Source organism: Leptodactylus fuscus, chromosome 7 (assembly GCF_031893055.1).
Source record: "Leptodactylus fuscus isolate aLepFus1 chromosome 7, aLepFus1.hap2, whole genome shotgun sequence".
NCBI lineage: Eukaryota > Metazoa > Chordata > Amphibia > Anura > Leptodactylidae > Leptodactylus > Leptodactylus fuscus.
In genome coordinates, this window is record NC_134271.1 from 48,762,111 (window position 1) to 48,783,272 (window position 21,162).

Genomic DNA, 21,162 nt, shown 5'->3' on the forward strand with positions numbered 1-21,162 from the left:
AAGGGAATAAAACAAAAACAGACCTTTTACAACTGGACAGATCTATAGGCTGGGCTGCATTTCCAAGTGTCTGACAAATCTATCCATCTTTCCTTTTTGAAGGACCTTAACCCAACCCCTTTCTTGGAACCTCCCACCTGTGACTGATGCTGGCTAACTACATGCACCAAATAGAGATATGACATGTTTTGGGACTATTACATAACTCTGGATGGGTACTTCATATAGGTATGATATGCTCAGAAAGTGATGCCAAATATTTTTTTTCCAAGTACAGGCATACCGAACATGAAGATTAAATCATACTCCCTTCAACTGATTCAATTTGGGATGGTTATTAATGTAACCACTCCCCATACTTGTCCCCCATGTCAGAGATTTGTCTAGGCATCCTAATCAAACTTCTGTATACAGATGGTTATCAAACATGAATTATTACCCTTGATTAAGCCAATACGCGTGGGGATCTCCCTGCTGTATCCTGTAAGCCATCTTTGATACCCATATCAGTTCTTCGTGTTAATATCTATTTTTCTGGTATTGTCTGCCTGTTATGAACAATTTATTCACAGTCTCTGACATATTATCATGGTTTCCTCTTGCCCCTATACTGGGTATTACACAGTTATTAGAAAGGCCAACACATTTACAGAGGGCAAGTATCTTTAAACTAGGCGTGCCTTTATGAGACTGGCTGTTGTCATTACATTTGTATACGTCCATGGACATTGTTTGTTGTTTTAATAGGTTTTTAACAGTGTGCAAATAAAGATTATTTTTTCTATATAAGGGAGATATATCCTCTACACAGCTATGTATGCTTTTCTTGTTGGTTTTGTACATAAACTGAGATGATCCTCGCCTTTTAATATATTTAGTGATGCCCACTGCATTTATTTATCAAATCTGAATTAGGATATCCATGCCTTGATGTCATATGTTCCCTTGTCACTTATACAGAGTTAGGACCATGACTGTACCTCACTGTGAGATTACTATGAGCTCTGCACCTTGGATCACTAGGTCCTTCTTCTAAATATCCTCTGATGAGCACTTATGTGAAACGCATTGGCCGGAGACATAAATAGGGCTGTTAGGGTAAGTTTTGGGACCGCCCTTATTAGGGCAGGGGCTATTTTGAGGGTAATAGGGTGTTTTAGTATTGTTCTCCCGCACCCAAGGTGTTTCTCTTGCTACTGATAAGCTGCGTGACCCTAATGTGTGATGCTACTTTACCTACTGAAAGTGGTAAGAATGTTCCATTATTTTTTTAATACACCTTTTTATTGATTATGGGGTTGTTTTTTATTGAGACTCAATAAATATTGTTTTATCTATTGTATATTATATTGGAGCATCTGTGCTTACTAGTTAGAGTTATGACCCTGGGCTCTATCCAATAGCCTGGCTTAATTCATGAACTGCATCCTAACCAGTGTGTTGGCATAGACAGGAGCCGAACGCAAACTCCACCCGATGTACAAAGGCATGGACTGCGAATAATTCAAAATCTTAACACCGGTTAACACTGCAAGGAATTTGTGCGTTTCCCCATTCCTGTGATTTCCTCCGTGTACTCCAGTTTCTTCCCACATTCCAGACATACTGATAAGTTTAGATTGTGAGTCCTACTTGGAATAATATTAACGATATGTATAAAGCACTGCGGAATATGATGGTGCTATATAAGTAAGCAAAATTATAATGGAAAATTTAATGTTTTCTGGTATGTTCTTCTGATTTCCTTTGTTGTCTTCCTAGGCTGCAGTATCAGTCTTGAACACTATGTGGCAGCAGAATGCTAGTTATGCTTCAATAAGACATTGTTGCTCAGAAAACCTAGCTTTCAAAGATGAAGGCAGCAGTAATAAGGTATGAATGGAGAAGTAAACGGATATCTCCCAGATTTACCATTGTACTCTCTGCATGTGAAGACCGCAAATAGAGTTGAATTCAGGACATAACACCAGTTTCTGGGAAAAGTGGGCTAGCACCCTATAATCTGTGAGTGTCCTGCTGAATCTCACATGGTTGGGAGAAACGTGCTTCACTAAAGGTGTTATCCAAGGAGCCAAAACTACCAGGAGTGGAGGAGACTGCTCAATGCATCTGGAGGAGACATTTATGCTAGGTTCACAGTAACATCGCCTCTCCAATGTTCTGGTTTATTAGAGAATCAAAACAATGGAATAGTGATCACTTTACAACTGAAGTCAGTGCAGGAAAGTTCTCCAGGCAGGACTTTTTTTTTTCTCCGACAATTTTCAAGAGGAAACTGCCATAGAATGGAGACTCCAGAGCAAGATGTAAATGGCGTCTTACATAGATTTCAGTGGGGTTCAAACCACATTCAGGTACCTGTACCAACCTTTTGGGTAAAGTTTGGCCAAAACCAAACCCAAAAAAGTTTTGCACCCTTGTCATCTGAATGTATGCTTATGGAAAGAACTTTTTTTTTTAATCGAAAAATAAAGTGCGGCTCATGAAGGGTGATCAATTCATTCCTAGGTTTTCATTTAAAAACTACGTTGAAACAACTGTAAAAGTGTCCTTATCCTAAGTATTCTCTATTGGGGAGTGGCCTGGTAACTGGGCAAGTGGAGTCAGGAGGAGGAATTTTTTTTTTTTTTTTATGTAGTTAATTCTAATAAAACTCTATTAGAAAAAAACTGCAGCTTAAATATAACAAATTCCATATCTACATCTAATAGATACATCTGAACCATATTTAAACTCTCGAATGGAGTACACACGTGTTTAGCCTGTTGGTTTCCACAACACGATGCAGTTGGTACACTGTATAGTATATGTAAGCTTACTAATCATAAGAACTCACCCTATGGCCATATCGAAATCGAAGTCTCCTTTGCAGTGTTGATTGCTGCACATTTCCATCCACAACGTTCAATTAAAGAGAAGAAAGAAGGGGGGGGGGGGCACAGAGGGACCCAATTGTAGAGAATGTTCCATTTCAGGCCACTATTTTAGCCGTCTGTTGCTCTGGTCCTCTGATGGACCCCCAACAAACCAATGCAGGTGTGCACAGGATATATTTAGTTTGTTCTTCTGTTCCATCATATAAGAAAAGAAAGAGCTGAACAGGAAATGAAGTTCCAAACAAATCCTGAAAGGCCCCTTTGACTATAATGGGATTTGCTGGGTATCCGCTATACTCCCTGTATGAATAAATCTGGGATTTTAGATAAACTTTTCCCTTGATATTCTAAACTATTAAATTTAGGCCAAGGCTTTCACATTACCCGGTATTGTTGCATGCCCTAATTGCACAACTTTATTTTAAAATGTATTTGGAACAAAGAACACTACAAAAGCAGGCATTATGTTCTGGGATTCAGGGAAAATTGGCACCTTGCTAGATGTGGAATATATCACGTAAGTAAAATACTGCACATTCGGCATTAGATTTAGTATTTTATATTCAAAAATGTTCTCATTCATTGCTAGTGAAGGTTGGAGATGTGAAAGAGGAGACATACGCTGAAAATAAACGTATACATGGGTGGGTAGTGTACTCGGGCCCTTTAAACCATCCATTGTGTTGATGTGAATGTATATATGCATAGCTGATGGGAAAGATTTCCAATACTTTACCAATTCTTGTAATACTCTACATCTGCCGAACAGAAAACATTCACCGACAGGATAAATTGCTGTAAATTAAGACTTTGTATGAGCAGTGTTTTCATTTCCTTTTGTTACACTGAAAATACAAAGAAAGACACCACAAAGCAAAGACAACAGGGCCATATTTCTTTTATTTCCAATTTCTTTGGATCACTAGATAAATGAACTTACATAAAAAGCAATCCAATTCAAAAGCCAAATGCTTGGACACTGTTAAATGCAAAACAACTCCAAAAGTCACACGTTTATGGCTAGTATACAAATCGGTAGCCATGTCAGAAACTAGGCTGCGTCAGGCTTAATACTTTCATGCCCAGTTGTTATAGCTTTCAAATGCTAAACAGTGTATGGTGTTTGTATTGTTCTGTGGATGTGGAGAATCCTTTGTAGACACAAAAGAAACAGGAAGAAAAAAAGAAAAAAAAAAATTTGAAGGGCAGATAAGTATTATCCTGTCTCCTCTTGAGGCAATTCAACCAAAGTTATGCAGTGCTAGCCGGAACATGTCATTTGTACAGACCCAGGCATCTTGTACGTTCTTTAGTAGAAACATTTGATGAAATCCAATAACTGGGTCATCATCTGCCTGAAATAAAATACAACAGAATAAGCCTTGGCATGCTGGATTATACGGGCACTACATATGTAGCATATAAACATGAGAGAGCAAAAAGATTGAATAAATCTAAGAGACTTTTTATTACCACCTGAGACTAGAGCTGAAAAGTTCATTCATCAGTCTATAGGAAACACTGGACTCCAACTATTTTCCCGAATTTACCAAAGGAAACGTTACCAACCAGCATGTGTCCCCTCTATAAACTGCACATCTAGGGGGTTTTGTTTATTGTGGATTCGCTTTTATAGGCTCCTTTAGAAATTAAAAATCACTTACCTTTGTTTCGGGCAAAACATGTAGTAAAGCAAAAGCGAAAAATAAAATGGCAACATCCTTAGATCTTTATTTGGAGGCTTAGCCTTCACAGCCCATCCACTCGTGCTGCATCTTCCTCCTAAATCACTAATATAAGTCATGACCGCAAACTGGAGTCATTGACCAAGCTGATGTGGTGGCAAGTTCTGCCCACGGACACACAACACGCTTTTCATTCTCACTTAGGAGTTTGCAGAGGATTTGGGGAAGGATTCTGCCTCCCATTGTTCTTAGTGGGAGGCAGAGATTGCAGCAGGACATCGGAAAAAAATAAATTGTCCTGCTCAATCTTACTGTGGATTCTGCACCTCGAGACTCCCAGCCCACCCCATGTGAACGTAGCCGTAAGGTATAAAGGTTATTTTTGGATAACCCATCTCTTGTCTCCTACTATGGAGTGCACATTCAGTCAGCTGTAAGTGCTATGCTGACAAGCTGATGATACTTGTGGATTTAGTTACCGATTTGCACCAATTATACTGCATTAGATGAAACTTTAAGTATAAACCCCCAAGAGATAGGGATGACCATTGATATGAAAACTGTGGAATAAGAAATCCAATGTGAATTTTAGTAAAGATTTTGCTATCAAAATTCCAAAATACCATAGGTGATATAGGAACGCAGCTAGAGACAGTCTTAAAGGGAAAGGGTCACTATTTTTTGGTGATCTTTTTCCATTTTTAAAAATTTTGCAATTCCATTTCTTGCCACCAAGCATAAACTAGTTTGTGTACCCATCAGATAACCCATGAGCCATACACAACTGTGTCGCTGACCCTATTGACTTTCTAGGCATCTGCAGAGGTCGGAGTAAAATCCTCTATTGTAACTGGTGGATTATGTCTCTTATCTAAATATACAACATAGCGTTGATTATCACTGTGCTGAAAAATAAATAGTGTTTTACCATCTAATCATTGGATATTCAGACATGGTCTTGGGACCACACGTGCACAGCCATCTTTTCATTCACAGTAGCCATTCCCTGACCACTGTTTGCCACATCAGTGACACACATTTCTAACCCTATGAATGCAGGAATGAAGTCTTTGGTCTGATACAGATTCTCGTGTGAAATACAGAATGCAGGCTAACTTTCTTACGTAAGCAAGTTGTATTGCAATAAATCAGAGGAACCATCCTGGGAACTGTGGCCATACATGTGCTGCAACTCCACTGATCTTATGGTGGGTACATGAGGAGTGAAGCCATGTTCCAAATTCCCTCTATATCTTCAGGACATACATACAACAACCCTTAAGGGTGGATTCACACAGATTGTAGCTTACACTTTTTAAGTCAACGCCAGAAGTAGATCCAAGACAGGGTCAAGTAGAACAAGAAAAAACTTTTTTTGCTCCACTGTGTTTGGCTAAAAAATAAAATGTACGAATCCAATCTTAAAAAGTAAAGGTTCATTTATGCACACGTTTTATTGTTCCAGTGCACTTAAAGCAGTTTTCTGGGACATATTAAAAGGGAGTCTATCAGTAGTAAATCGATATAAACCCAACCACCGTACATTGCAGAGGTGATTTCCCAGTTTCCAAATAAACCCGTTATTCAGTTATTCCATGTAAAATACTGTTTTATTGATAGGCAAATGATTGTACAGTGCTTTGCCTGTGGATCTAGAGCTGAGACTAAAACCCAGACAAGCTACGCATGTCCCCTGGGCACATTTTTGCCTATGGGGGGTTTACATTAAAATACAGCTCCAAAGCTGAACAGGGGCATATTTGGAAGCTGCAGAATCACCTCTTCCTTGTACCGGGATTAGGTTTAAAACTAATTTACTGATGACAGACTCCCTTTAGCTGATGACCTGTCCTAAGCATAGGTCATCAATTAAAGATTTGACAGAGGTCAAACACCTGAGACCTCGGCCAATCAGCAGCCTTATAAGCACTGCAGCTTCTTCAGCACTTGCCAATCACTATGCCATACACAATTGCGCAGTGGCTGTGCGGATTCACTGGAATGGGACTGAACTGTGATCAATGAATGTCGTATCACATGGCCTGTGATGCAACTAATCCACAGTGGCCCCGGGTGTCAGACTCCCAGGAATCTTTAATTGATGACCTGTCGTAAGGATAGGTCATCAATTTAAAAGTCTTGGAAAATCCCTTTAAATAGAAAAAGAAGCAATGTTGTAAGTGATTTAAAGTCTATTAAGGCCCAGTTCACATCAGAGTTCAGGGAGTCCGCTTGGGGACCCCCGGAAGGGATACCTATATACATTACCTAAGAAACTACATGGACCTCTAGACTATAAAGACATCCATGTTGTTTCCGCACGAAACATGTGGAGAGCAAAGTGCTGCTTCCCAGGTAATGTGTACAAGTTTCCATTTGGGGGTCTCTAAGTGGACTCCCCGAACACTAATGTGAACTGGGCCTAACATTTTGTGTATACAGCATCTATGTAGACCTGTGTCTCGGATAAATTTTGCAGTCACATCCCACGTAGTCTCCCTGCCATCTTTTACACATTGTTCATGCCTATAAAACCTAGAAATCACATTTTAGTTAGAAGTTGGGGACAGACTCATAACATGACTGCATGCTCATGGTTACCATGAACACACATAGGTCTATACAGTAGCTGTAGACTAACAATACACTTTATGTGCAAATTTGCTCACTTTTTGCCCCTATTTTAGATACACTGGAACTATAAAAGTCATCTGTGAAGATGGACATATCCTTTAAGAAAGGTTATCCAAGGAATATCACATAAATCAACCAAAGCAGGCACACACCTCTCATCCGGAACAGGAATCAGTTAAATGTTGTGCAGGGCTAGCCTGAAGACCTCATTGGTACACACCCAAGCACCATTAAAACATTTCAATAAAAAGATTTGCTGAAATCCCAGGATTTGGTCATCATCTGCCTGAGCAGAAGGTATGAATGGGGGAAAGAAAAAAAGAGTTAAGAGAAATGAGAGAAGTAATAGGACAGAAGAAAAGAATGAAAATTTCACGTAAAGTTAGTGACTTCAACCAGCAGTACACAAGTCGCCACAACAGAAAACGGGCAATCGAAAAGTTTTAGACAGAAAAAAAACCTGAATTTTAACAAAGTCAGAAACATGCACAGACAGGGAGACCACAACACAACTGCACTTCCAGGTCAACAGAATGCTGTGAAATGACACTTTAGTGTATCAAGGGACATAATGTGCTTACCGTGCTATAAAGACTGGCAATGCTAGATTTTTAATTATTTTTGCTAAAGTGTTTTAACTTTAAATAGTCTACATCTTTGAATGTGGTTATGTTCAGGGGAAACCCCCTTTAGGATGAGGCCCTTCATTGTGGAAACGCAGCTTTCGTTGTTACATATTTTGCTGCAGTTTTTTAAAGGGATTCTACCACTAAAAGACATTTTTTTTTCTAGTTAACACGTTGGAATAGCCTTTAGAAAGGCTATTCGTCTCCTACCTTTGGAAGTGCTCTCCGCCGCGCCATTCGTTCAAAATACCGGTTTGTATCGGTATGCTAATTAGTTCTCTCGCAGCGATGGGGGCGTCCCCCATCGCAGGAGCAGCGATGGGGGCGTCCCCATTGCAGCGAGAAAACCGACCGCAGCGCCGCCTCTATGGTCTTGGGTATCCTCCCCTTCCTTCTTCAGCATCCTGTCGGACGCCTGCGCAGTACGCTCTGTTCGGCGAAGATTGCCGAACGTACTGCACATGCGCGAAATTGCAGTGCCCGCACTATGGCTGGGACCGCAATTTCGCGCATGCGCAGTACGTTCGGCAATCTTCGGCAACTAATTAGCATACCGGTACAAACCAGTATTTTGAACGAACGGCGCGGCGGAGAGCACTTCCAAAGGTAGGAGACGAATAGCCTTTCTAAAGGCTATTCCGACGTGTTAACTAGAAAAAAAATGTGTTTTAGTGGTAGAATCCCTTTAAGCCAAAGCCAAGAATGGCTACAAAAGGAATGGAAAATATAAAGGAAGTTCTTATTCTAATACTTCTACCTTCTTCACAACTCAATTCTGACTTTGGCAAAACAAAACCAAACAAAAAAACCGAAAGCTGCTTTTCCACAATGTGGGGCATTTTTTTTTCTCCCCAACACGTAGGAATAGCCTTAAGAAATGCTATTCTTCTCTGCGCCGCCGTTCGGTAGAAGTCTGGGATTTCTTCAGTATGCAAATGAGTTCTCTCGCAGCACTGGGGGCGGTCCCCAGCACTCAAACAGTACTGGGGGCGTGCCCAATGCTGCAAGAGAACTCATTTGGATACAGAAGAAAAACGGGATTGCTACCAAACGGCGGCACGGAGAAGACATCTAAAGGTGGGAGAAGAATAGCCTTTCTTAAGCTATTCCTACGTGTTAGGTAGAGAAAATGCCATTTTAAGGATTGAATCCCTTTAAAGTGTAATTACGCTTTTTTTTCCCCCATAAATCACCAATGCAAATGAAGGGGAAAAAAACCCTGTATACTTCACTAAATAAAAGAGCTGGTGTTTCTCAGAGGTATGGAATTAGAGCTGAAAAAGTTACAGACTCCAAGCAGCTTCAAAATAAAATAACTATAATACAAAGTTTGTTCCCTCTGCCTGCAAAATATATTTATAAAATAAATGTTTACTTGCACTTTAAATGCCTCCTATTATAAACTTACATTGAAACAATCTTATGTTTAGGGCCCTTTTTTTAAAAAAAAAAAAAAAAATAGATACCTGAGATATTCAGAGAAAGCAAGCTGAAATTTATAGAAGTCTATGGAGATGGAAGAAGGCAGAGGAGCTGAGCTGACAGGTTGCTGTAGATAAGGGCGGGTTCACATCTGCACCCCGGTCTCCGCTTTCAGTTTCCATCTTCTGCCGACAGGAGACTGAAAACCGGAAGACTGTCCACCTGTGAGCGTTTTGTGGTCTCTGCAGAAAAACAGGGTTTTTTTTTTTTAACCGGACAGGACAAAAAGTCCTGCATGTCCAACTTTGTGTCCGGTTTAAAAAAAAAAAAACAAAAACCAACCACTTTTGCCGTGAAGTCCATAAAGCGCTCACGGGCGGTTACTTTGAAAACCCATTCAAATGAATAGGTTTGAAAAAGGACTGCCCGTTTCTGTCTCCTGTCCAGTTTCTTGGGCAGAAGATGGAAACTGAAAGCAGAGACTGGGCGCAGATGTGAACCCGCTCTCACAGTGACTTTCTAGCAGTAAACACTGAATTGGAAATAAATGGATATCTTATAATAAAGTTTCAACAACTTGTGTGTGTGGTCTGTCTGAAAATGGATTTGAGCAGTTTTGGAGAAACCGGATAATAGGAGACATGTTTGACAAGTGAAGAAAGCAGCATTTTTTTCTATATTAAGAAAATATAGTAATAGTAGAAGTGTTCTTGAAATAGAAGTATGGGAGAAAACTGAAATAGCTACACTAAGGTGTGGCACAAAACTATGACTTGCATTATACCCATTTCCAGTCCTGTCAACAGAAGACCGCATGGGACCTATATAAAACAGGATGCAATATGTGGCGGTTATGGGTTTTACTCATGACACGGCTTTCTTAGCTGCCCCTAAGGCTGTAGGATTCTGCTGTCTGTGTTGGCATAGGCATTAGACGCTGTAGGAGGATGTATTACATAATAGCCATTGGAATGGCAAAAACAAACCAAAAAATACCCTTGTATTTAGGCTAAGGCCCCATATAGCAAGTGGCAGCCAAATACAGATGCGGAATAAACCACAGTACTTTTCAGAGAAAGTCCTCAAAGTTTTCTTGTGCTGACTTTGTCCATATTATACCTGTACAGAAAACACCAGCATTTCCATGGATATAACAGACATGCTGGCCATGATATATAAAAATGCAATAGCAATTTTTCTACAATGTGTGGCTAGGATTAGCCAGAATCACACCTACTTTGCACGTACTGTTAAACACTGTGTTTTTTGCCACACCATTTTAACTACGTGAGGGGCCAGCCTTAAAGGGATTTTAAAGGATGTGTGGAAATGCGAGGTCTTAGTTAGAGGAGCAGTCAATGCTATATTAAAGTATAGCCCTGTACAGTACCAACTAAGGAACGACTTACTTACCCTCTACAATTGAAATGAAAACTTCAGAATCAATAGTTAATTTTCCACGGCTGAAGTTTTGTTAAAAATAGTTTCTATGGATAAATGTGTATGGAAAATAAAACAATTGTTTCATTGATAAAGCTTTCCTTATTGACTTCAGAGGAAGAAAAGGGAGGCAAATCTGCAATAGATGAGGGATGCTGAAGTCTCCAAATAACCTGCATCAGGTCCGGAAAACTAATGAATTTACTGCAATGTAACATCTGGCTGGGCTATGGCACAACAAAAATGGTTCACGTGAACTTGTGGAGGTTGACTGAGTAGTTAAGATGACAAATCACTTTGAGGACACATGCTGGATGTAAACACTGAATGTATGTATCATGCACTCAAGCCTAACACTCATCTATAGATATGGTCAAAGTCTAATATAACACTACCCAACCCTGCAAAGAGTCATCGAGATCACAACTTGGCAACCAAACAATGTCAAAATCTGACATTATCTACACAACACAAAAAAAAACAAAAAAAAAAAACCCACTTTCTATATGAAAGGTCTTAATTTCATCCCCCACCCCCACTCTGGGGTGTCTGGTTGCTGTGGCCAGAAGGAAGTTGGCTTACAAACCAGAGAGGACACATGTTAGGCGTCATGTTAAATGGGTTGCCCACTTTATTTTTCTGGAACGGATATACTTGGGCTACTTACAAATACAATAATAAAGTGTTCAGCACCGATTTGCTGTACATAGCGCTGTCCCCACGTTTGTACAGTTTTCTTAGCTGCTATCCTAAACATGGATTTTGGTAGACAGTCATGTGACCTGAAGATGGCCGACTACCCTTCACAATACACATGCACTAGTTAAATATACATAAAGGTTTTCAACAAAGGCTGCTGATTGATTTATCGGCCATGTTTAGGATGGTCTTAAGCAGAAAGTAGAGGGGACTATACAAAGGACCATTAGAGATAGCTATAATAAACAGTGTCATTTTTCTTTATATAAAATACCTCTACCAGTCTCTGTAAAGCCTCTGTCACATCCACCATCTTTAGCAATTCTTATTCATGGAAATAAAAACTAATTTTTACAAACACTTTGGTGGTTTTCTTCAACTCACAGCCAGATCATGCTGCATTTTGTAAAAAATAAAATGACACAAAACAGCAACCCTCCCCCAAACATACTAAAAATAACTGCAGAAAAAGAAAACTATGTGAAACCTCCCTAAACGCAGCTCCCACTGTCTTTATAACCCACTGAATGGAATAACTAAATATTACTTTGGAGATGAAGTGACTGTCACAAGCCATGCTCAAAAACACACACAAAAAAAAAACCAAAGAAACAAAATAGAAGGGTGAAACAAAAGGGGTTACCTTGAGCTGACCTACAACCATACTGACAATACAGTTGTCAGGTGTTGGCTGGTGGTCTTGTGATGTAATGCTATGTTGGATCTTCTGAAAAGGAAGCATCTGCAAGAGGAGATACATGAGGTCACACAGAATAAAGAGAAAATAGCAGAAAAAAAAAAAACTCCACAAGATCTAAAATATCAGGTCATTTAACTGGAAACTGATCAATATCATCATAAACAATCCTTTTACGTCACACATCAATATACAGTATGTGTAAAAATAGGGATGTTTGTCATTTTGTAACACACTTTTTGCTCATCAATCACAAAGCTGTTAATACATTTATTACTTGTGATGTCCTAATAATCTGTTTTAGCAATAAAAAGTAACAATGATTATAAATGGTGATACAAGCCAAGTGACAGAAAAAAAAAAAAAAAAAGGCCAGGTTCACACTAGTGCCGGGTTGTTGTTCGGGTCAGTCGGGATCCCCCAACGAAAGAGCCGGACCACTAAATCAGCGGTTACAAACAAAGCCTGGCGGACCCCAATGACTATAATAGGGACCGTTGTTTTGAAAATGAATATGGCGGCGAAAAAGGTCCTCCATACAGGACCTTTTTCTGCAACTGTTTTCAGCAGTTGCTACAAACAAGTCTCCAACTGAAACCCCGAGGTAGATGTGAACCCAGGCTTACCAGTGATGGCAGGTGTCTTAGGAAGAATTCATTTGGTAAAACTTAAAGAGGACCTTTCACTTCCTAGGGCACATGCGGTAATACACCGCTAGAAAGCAGACGGTGTGCTGAATTCAGCGCACTATCGGCTTTCCCGTTCTGTGCCCCAGGTGAAGCGCTATCGGTCCTGGTACCGTAGCTCTTCACTGTCAGCAGGGTGTTTCTGGAGGTCAGTCAGGAATGTCCCTCCTCACAGTAGCGTCTATATCGCTGTACTGTGAGAAAGGGTCCTCCTTACCACCCAGCCATGTCACTGAGGGTCAGGAACACCCCCCCCCCCTCCCCTCTTCTATGGATGAGTGCTATCAGGAGGGGATGAGGCATTACTCACCGCTCTCAAAGTACCACGCAATAGACGCTACTGTGAGGAAGGGCGATCCTGACTGACTGCAAGAAATGCCCTTCTGACAGTGAAGAGCTACGGTATCGGCACCAATAGCTCTTCACCGGGGGCACAGAACAGGAAAGCCGATCGTGCCCTGAATTCAATCTGCTTTCTAGCGGTGTATAAAATCATATGTGCCCCAGGAGGTGAAAGGTGCTCTTTAAGGCTGCATTCACACAGAGTTTTATGGTCAGGATTCTGACTCAAATTCTTCCTCCAAAAAACACCTCACCATACAGTCCTATGGTGAGGCATTTTTAGGATGAGGAATTTGAGTCAGTTTCCTGATCAAATAACTCCATATGAAGGCAGACTAAGAGTGTTTGTGTTATTTTGTCCAACCCTTGTAAACTCACAAGGTCAATTTGTTAGTTACAATGATCACACAGGAGACACTGTACTCTGCAGTAGGAGTCAGGGGACAGAAAGGTTTGTGATTTATCATTTACTGGAGTAAGTGCAGGACAGAGATTGATATCAGGAATGGATATGTTATAAATATCTGATAGGAAAAAGTGTGTGAACAATACTTAGCGTCTAAGGAACAGTACTTACTGACAACTTCTCAATAATTGCATCTTTGCCTTGATATTGCTGGCCTTCCCATGTTAGACATGAAGCATCAGTCTGAAGGGGGGGAAATGATAGGCAAATAAGTCCTCTTCTGTATAATACAAACTTGTGTCACGAAATTAGGATATATAACATTGTAACTCAAGAGGGTATTCCCATCTTGTATCAAAGGGTATTTTCAGATGTGGGAATACTTTATTTTATATCAGATTTGGGGGCGGAGGAGCGATTTGAATTTGTAGAATAAGTTATTTAGCCCCTGCGGGTGGCATGAACCTGCAGTCACCAAATTACTTGTCCCATAGACTGCAATAAAACTGTATTGCAGACTCCCTGTATAAATATTGCGACCTTTCACAGGTAAAACTCTATATAGTTATTTTGATTTGACAGCCCTGGAACGCACACCTGACAGCTCCTGCCATATCCGCACATGGAAGCCATACCTCTGCACTAAATGCCCAGGTCCAGAAAGGATTCCGATTGCTGGTGTTAGTGCCAGGCGGCTTTTGGCAAAGGTTTATTGATTAACCCGTTACCTGCCATTGGTGAACAGGTTAACAGATGCTGTAAATAGTTTAAAGCCATTTAACAGTGAAGTGCATGAACTCTGGTCTATGCTCAAACACTGATGGTATAGAGCTGCTGCACACTGATGTTAAAAGGGACGTCCTCTTTCAGACCAATTTTGAGAGACAAACATTATTGTTTTTATAATAAGTTATGATTCAGAGCTCCAGTCAGAGGGAGCCAGTGTCAGAGCTCAGAATCACACCCCATGTCTGCTACTGACAGAGCTTAAAGAGGACCTTTCATGGTTTGGGGCACAGGCAGTTCCATATACTGCTGGAAAGCCAACAGTGCGCTGAATTCAGCCCACTGTCGGCTTTCCCTATCTGTGCCCAGGGTAAAGAGCTAGCGGTCCCGGTACCGTAGCTCTTTACAATCAGGAACGTCCTTCTCCACAGGCGCTGATGTGGAGAAGGACATACCTGACTGACTGTCAGGAACACCCTTCTGACTGTAAAGAGCTGCAGTACTGATAGCTCTTTACCCGGGGCACAGATAGGGAAAGCAGACAATGCGTTGAATTCAGTGCACTGTCGGCTTTCCAGCAGTATATAGAACTGCCTGTGCCCCGAACCATGAAAGAGCCTCTTTAAATAGCATATCAGACACCAAAACCAACATCAATTGCTTAGGAACAGTGGGAACTAAAAAAATTCCAACTGCGCCAGAATAGCGATGCCTGGGATCCCTACCGATCAAAGAGGTCTAATTTGCATTATTCATTGTAAGATCCAGTGAATGAGTCGCTATAGTCGGACCCCACCAATGAGGAAGTGAAGGGATATCCTCGAGGAAGGCCATCAGTTTGGATAATAAATATACTATACATAAGTAGGGTACTCTCTTATCAGATACTCACATATATTGCTTTTAATTGTGTTCTATCATTGTCAAACACCTGATAATAATGTTGTACAAAGCTACAGCCAATCTGTTCCCAAATCTGCTTCTCGTCCATTCTGAACGCTTACACAACTGAAACCTGAGCAAAAACAAAAAGAACACAAGAGCTGTGAATATACAACTAATCATACATGTTACATCACTTATGAGATACAGAACATATACTGTAGCAGGTCGCATATAATCTGACACTAGAGCTGAAAATACAGCTAATGCAAAGAGAAAGTTTAAGCAGAAGTCCGCTTCACACTCCTCAACCATTCCCAACGTGTGAAGAACGGATGTCCCACAAAGGAAAGTGAAAGGATTTTCTTGTGCTCCATGTTCATCCTGGCTGTGGTCAACTTGAATGTGGAGTACAAGAAAGGCCCTTTCACTTTACTTTGTGGGACAACCCCTTTAAGGGTTTTTTTTTTAAAGAGGCCTTTTCATGTACATGACATTGGTGAAGCCGACAGTGCCATGAATTCAGCTTTGCTAGTGTGGACCCAGGTGACAGAGTTATCTGTGCCATTATCTCTCCACTGTCAGAAGGGTGAGACTTAAAGCCAGTTTACACGGGCATAGAGGGGGAAGATTATGGCGCGTAATCCATTTCATAATCTGCTCCCTCACAATGGTGGTCTATGGAGACCGCCAGGCTTTTTCCATGAGCAGCATGTTGCCGCTCACGGAAAAAAGAACGCAGCATCCGCCTCACGTCAGCAACCTCCGGAGTCGGCCCATTTATTTTGAGCCTACCCCGGAGGGGAAAGCCGTGACTGTTGGAAGCTGGTACAGTCGTATTTTGACCCGAGTGTGTCTCGGTGCCAAAATCCGCCTTACCACCCCCCCATGTGAACTTAATCTTACAGCCGAGTGCCATCACTGGGCTGTGAGGAACGCCCCCCCCCCCCCCCCCCTAATGGTGCACTTCTATAGCCTTGTACTGTTTGAGGGCGCACACAGCCCTGCGATGATGCTGAGCTTTAAGGCCCACCCTTCTGACAATGAAGGGATCTAATCATGAAACTAACAGCAGTAATATCTCTGGTACCGGGCCACATAATGGAGAGCTGTCAGTGTGCTGATTTCAGTATACAGTGTTGGCCAAAAGTATTGGCACCCCTGCAATTCTGTCAGATAATACTCATTTTCTTCCAGATAATGATTGCAATCACAAATTCTCTGGTATTATTTTCATTTAATTTGTCTTCAATGGAAAACCACAAAAAGAATTGTCAAAAAGCCAAATTGGATATAATTCCACACCAAACATAAAAAAGGGGGTGGACAAAAGTATTGGCACTGTTTGAAAAATCATGTGATGCTTCTCTAATTTGTGTAATTATCAGCACCTGTTACTTACCTGAGGCACCTAACAGGTGGTGGCAATAACTAAATCACACTTGCAGCCAGTTGAAATGGATTAAAGTTGACTCAACCTCTGTCCTGTGTCCTTGTGTGTACCACATTGAGCATGGAGAAAAGAAAGAAGCCCAAAGAACTGTCTGAGGACTTGAGAAGCAAAATTGTGAGGAAGCATGAGCAATCTCAAGGCTACAAGTCCATCTCCAAAGACCTGAATGTTCCTGTGTCTACCGTGCGCAGCGTCATCAAGAAGTTTAAAGCCCATGGCACTGTGGCTAACCTCCCTAGATGTGGACGGAAAAGAAAAATTGACGAGAGATTTCAACGCAAGATTGTGCGGATGGTGGATAAAGAACCTCGACTAACATTCAAACAAGTTCAAGCTGCCCTGCAGTCCGAAGGTACAACAGTGTCAACCCGTACTATCTGTCGGCGTCTGAATGAAAAGGGACTGTATGGTAGGATACCCAGGAAGACCCCACTTCTTACCCAGAGACACAAAAAAGCCAGGCTGGAGTTTGCCAAAACTTACTTGAGAAAGCCAAAAACATTTTGGAAGAATGTTCTCTGGTCAGATGAGACAAAAGTAGAGCTTTTTGGGAAAAGGCATCAACAGAGTTTACAGGAAAAAAAAAAAAAAAAGAGAGGCCTTCAAAGAAAAGAACACAGTCCCTACAGTCAAACATGGCGGAGGTTCCCTTATGTTTTGGGGTTGCTTTGCTGCCTCTGGCACTGGACTGCTTGACCGTGTGCATGGCATTATGAAGTCTGAAGACTACCAACAAATTTTGCAGCATAATATAGGGCCCAGTGTGAGAAAGCTGGGTCTCCCTCAGAGGTCATGGGTCTTCCAGCAGGACATCGACCCAAAACACACTTCAAAAAGCACTAGAAAAAGGTTTGAGAGAAAGCACTGGAGACTTCTAAAGTGGCCAGCAATGAGTCCAGACCTGAATCCCATAGAACACCTGTGGAGAGATCTCTTGATGGCAGTTTGGAGAAGGCCCCCTTCACATCTCAGGGACCTGGAGCAGTTTGCCAAAGAAGAATGGTCTAAAATTCCAGCAGAACATTGTAAGAAACTCATTGATTTTGCAAGCAAAACAAATGAAGCTATTAATACCAAAGAGTTTGTGCTTGCAATCATTTTCTGGAAGAAACCGAGTATTATCTGGCAGAATTGCAGGGGTGCCAATACTTTTGGCCAACCATGTATGTACGTATAAATATATATATATATATATATATATATATATATATATATATATATATATATATATATATATATATATATATATATATATATATATTACCACCAATGTCAGAGCACATGAATCTTATCTTTTCAACAAACTTTGGATACATGAACAGTACAGCATATGAAATTTTGCAATATGTCTATACAAAGAAAAATTATTTTCTCCACAATCAAACTACTATTCACCCTGGAATCCCTTATGAATCTGTCAGCCAGAGCAAGACAGATTGGACTCCTGGATGCATAAGATTACATAAATGTCTATGGAGAGACAAGAGCGGGAGCAGTGAGCCAGAGTGACAGAAAAGAGACAGGCACAGACTGCTGAAGGTAAACAGCAAGTTTCTATGTCACCCAAGTACTTTATTCACATTAGTACAAGCCAGTACTTATCTATAATGTCCTGTATGCAGTTATGGGCAGATTGTCCTCTAACTTCTGTGTGCAGTGTATGAAAGAAATCACAGCAATTAGTTTATATTAGAACTGAAGATGGCGCTGCAGAGGGGAAAACTGCTAAAGAATGCAGAACACAAGTCATATAATGGCCAGAAATAATATTACTCCTCACATGCACTCACTCCGCAGTTGTGACACATTAGACTATCAGAACGGACATTAAGGGTATGTTCATATGGAGGAAACCTTTCCTGCCTTGTGAACATTCCACGCGGCTAGCTGCAATGGGATGCCGAAGCAGCATTGGCATTATGTCGCGGAATCTCACTCCTGTTTAGGCCCGAATGAATGGGCCTAAACAGGAGCGTGTCTCGAGCCGCAGCTAACTCAGCTGCGGTAAAATAGGTCATTTCGCTTATTTTTCCCACTACTAGGTAGCGGGGAAAAAAAAGCAAGCAGCTCCCATTGAAGTCAATGGGAGTCATTTTTGTAGGTGGATTCCGCGTCAAAATCCGCGTGAACCCAAGCTGATGGACAATTTCCCATCAAAGGAATAACGGAAGACCCTTTCATCAGCTTTCTGGATTTTTTTGACGGAAAATAGTTTTGCTTTTCTCCGAAAAAACTAAGTGAAAAGCACAACATACGGAGCTTCTGCTTCTATTCCATCATTGCTGACAGACCGACTGAACACATGTTCACATCCATCAATCTGACAGTTTTAACCCTTCTCTGCACAGCCATTTTTCATTTTTACACCCCACCTTCAAAACCCATAACTTATTTTTCCTTTCACAGAGCCATAGGAGGACTTATTTTTTTATACCTCATAATGGTACCATTTAATATTTTATATGATGTATTGGGAAGATGGAAAAAAATAAATCAGAATAAGATGGGATTAGAAAAGGCACTGCATGTGCTCCATATTACTATGGGGTGTGTCTTTATGGCATTCACTGTGGAGTCAAAATGACATTACAGATATTCTGTGGGCCGGTATAGTTTTAATGACTTTACAAAAACACAACCATATAAAAAAAAAAAAAAATTATATATATATATATATATATATATATATATATATATATATATATATATATATATATATATACACACACACACTGTATAGGATACATATTTTTACTCTATGTATATGTTTACAGTTCAGACCTAAGAAAATCTAATGTACTGCAGTATAATAAATCCATTCATACTTCTATTACGGACAGGCTGTAATATAGCAATGATACGTCTGGGCGTCTATCAAAGAGGCTTTCTCATTACAGACACTATCTCCCCCTTCTCTGGGGCGTCTGACCAGACACATCCCATCACCACTTTAGAGCTGTCAAGCTAGGTAAGAACCACAGGTGCAGGTGCTAGTGCTGCCGCCCTTACCATATCATTCCTGTCCCCATCTTCTAACTCCTACAGTCATGGATCCCCCACATCCAGGCATACGTTTCTAGAAACACTGGGTTACATTCTAGGGGACTCCACCTGCTAGGAAAGCTCCTGGGAATGGACCATAGCCCAAAGCAGCAAGGTTCCCCCAAATGGTGCCCGTGTGTGCCCAAGAGCCAAGAATGAATGGAGCCTTGTAGGAGATGCAGACAGGACTAGATTAGGGATGTGACCTGTACAGACTACATGGTACAGCTGTAAATATTGTGCCAGCTTCCTGGTGTCATGCCACCACCACCCCTGCATTGGTCAGCTCTGGCACCACCATATATGTCTTTTTTTACTGGATTCTCTGACATATATGTTGGGCAGTTTCCTGGTGTACACATCCCAAATGTAAAGCACCATGGAATTAATGGTGCTATATAAATAAATAATAAAAAAAACTAATCTCATGGAAACAAAAAGTGACAGTGTCTTCTCACTTTAGAAGACTTCTATGTCCCGGGGGCCAGGACTGTGCAGTCTGTAGGCCAGAGCATGACACAGATTCTCATTCATGGCTGACAGTCAGTAGTAGGAGATCCTCTGACTCTTATGTAACAGACTATACAGCTATATATACTATATGCAGAGCTATACACAGACATCAGGTTATTCTGGCACTGGGGAAGGTAACTTTTCTCCAACTCCACAGCCCTGCCAGTAACACAATGAGAAGAGTCTAGTCTAGTATGTAATAAGTAATACTAGTGTCTGTGTAGGCTGGTGTCACTTGTAGCAGAGCCCCCCGCCGCCCCCTACCACAGCCCTGAGGTGCACAGCGCCCCCTGCACGGCCTGGCCACCTAGAAAGTTCTTTGTAACGTGCAGCTCCATTTATTGGTTACAACTATGGCCAGAACCCTGGAAAGATGAAAAAACGATTAAAACAAACGCTGAGGTATCGCACAGCCCCCCGCAGCGGGGACCCCGGCCCCTACAACTAGTCCCCCCGGCTCCCCACCGTCAGCCAGCTCAGGCCCACAGCTCCGCCATGCTTCATACAAAAATACATGGCAGCGGGGTACACCGGGCACACAAGCCAGGCCACGCCGCCGTCTAGCGGGCCTGCAGGGCCACTACTGGAAGGAGCCAAGGCCTACAGACCGGGAACCGGGACTTTCGCCTTACCCCTCACGAGGTCCTGCCCTGCAAGGTCCCAACGAGCGCGCAGCTCCCGCCACCGCCCTCCTCCTCAGCAAGCGGCTTCTAGACACGGCCCCGCCCAGCACCGAGGACTGCCGGGACTTGTAGTCTCTGACAGGCGAGGTCTGGGCAGCTGCCCGCTCCGGGCGGCATATAGCTGGGTGCGGGGTGTGGGCAGCGGCGCCTGGTGCATGGACTGGCATGTGTACTGTCCGTGCAAGTGTCCTGTTTGCTATAAAATGACAGGACTGGCCTGGGCCTCATGAGAAATTCTTCTAAAAACAATGTGTTTCCCCAATGTAGAGAGGCAGCGTGTATAAAGAATAGTAAGCCTATGGTGTCCTGCAGCTGAGGTACTAGATAGGCAGCCATGGCAGGTTTAAGGC

The 21,162-nt window shown here is 41.7% G+C and overlaps 1 protein-coding gene across 3 annotated transcripts; it reads right to left on the minus strand.

Annotated features, from left to right (window-relative positions):
- Window positions 1–3,757: 3,757 nt before the first annotated feature.
- NUTF2 (nuclear transport factor 2) lies at window positions 3,758–20,863 on the minus strand. 3 transcript variants are annotated; one of them, XR_012717234.1, is made up of 6 exons: window positions 20,762–20,863; window positions 15,132–15,254; window positions 13,685–13,756; window positions 12,026–12,124; window positions 7,348–7,477; window positions 4,109–4,231 (listed from the first exon to the last, which is right to left on the minus strand). XR_012717234.1 is itself a non-coding variant. In XM_075281847.1 (6 exons), exons 2-5 carry the CDS (start codon window positions 15,228–15,230, stop codon window positions 7,371–7,373), a joined length of 381 nt encoding a protein of 126 aa, XP_075137948.1. In that variant the 5' UTR covers window positions 15,231–15,254; window positions 20,762–20,863; the 3' UTR covers window positions 4,109–4,231; window positions 7,348–7,370. The 3 variants fall into 3 exon arrangements, 2 of the variants coding, with proteins under 2 accessions (XP_075137947.1, XP_075137948.1); XM_075281847.1 differs by having other exon boundaries at window positions 7,348–7,481; XM_075281846.1 differs by lacking the exon at window positions 7,348–7,477 and having other exon boundaries at window positions 3,758–4,231.
- Between the last annotated feature and the right edge of the window lie 299 nt (window positions 20,864–21,162).

What these genes read in the sequence shown, in the direction of transcription:
- NUTF2 (XM_075281846.1), bottom strand. Translation starts at nt 15,230, where the DNA reads ATGGACGAGAAGCAGATTTGGGAACAGATTGGCTGTAGCTTTGTACAA. An exon ending in CACAATTAAAAGCAATATAT is followed by an intron (nt 13,757 to 15,131) that starts GTGAGTATCTGA and finishes CCCCCCCTTCAG; the next exon opens with ACTGATGCTTCATGTCTAAC. An exon ending in CAATTATTGAGAAGTTGTCA is followed by an intron (nt 12,125 to 13,684) that starts GTAAGTACTGTT and finishes CTCCTCTTGCAG; the next exon opens with ATGCTTCCTTTTCAGAAGAT.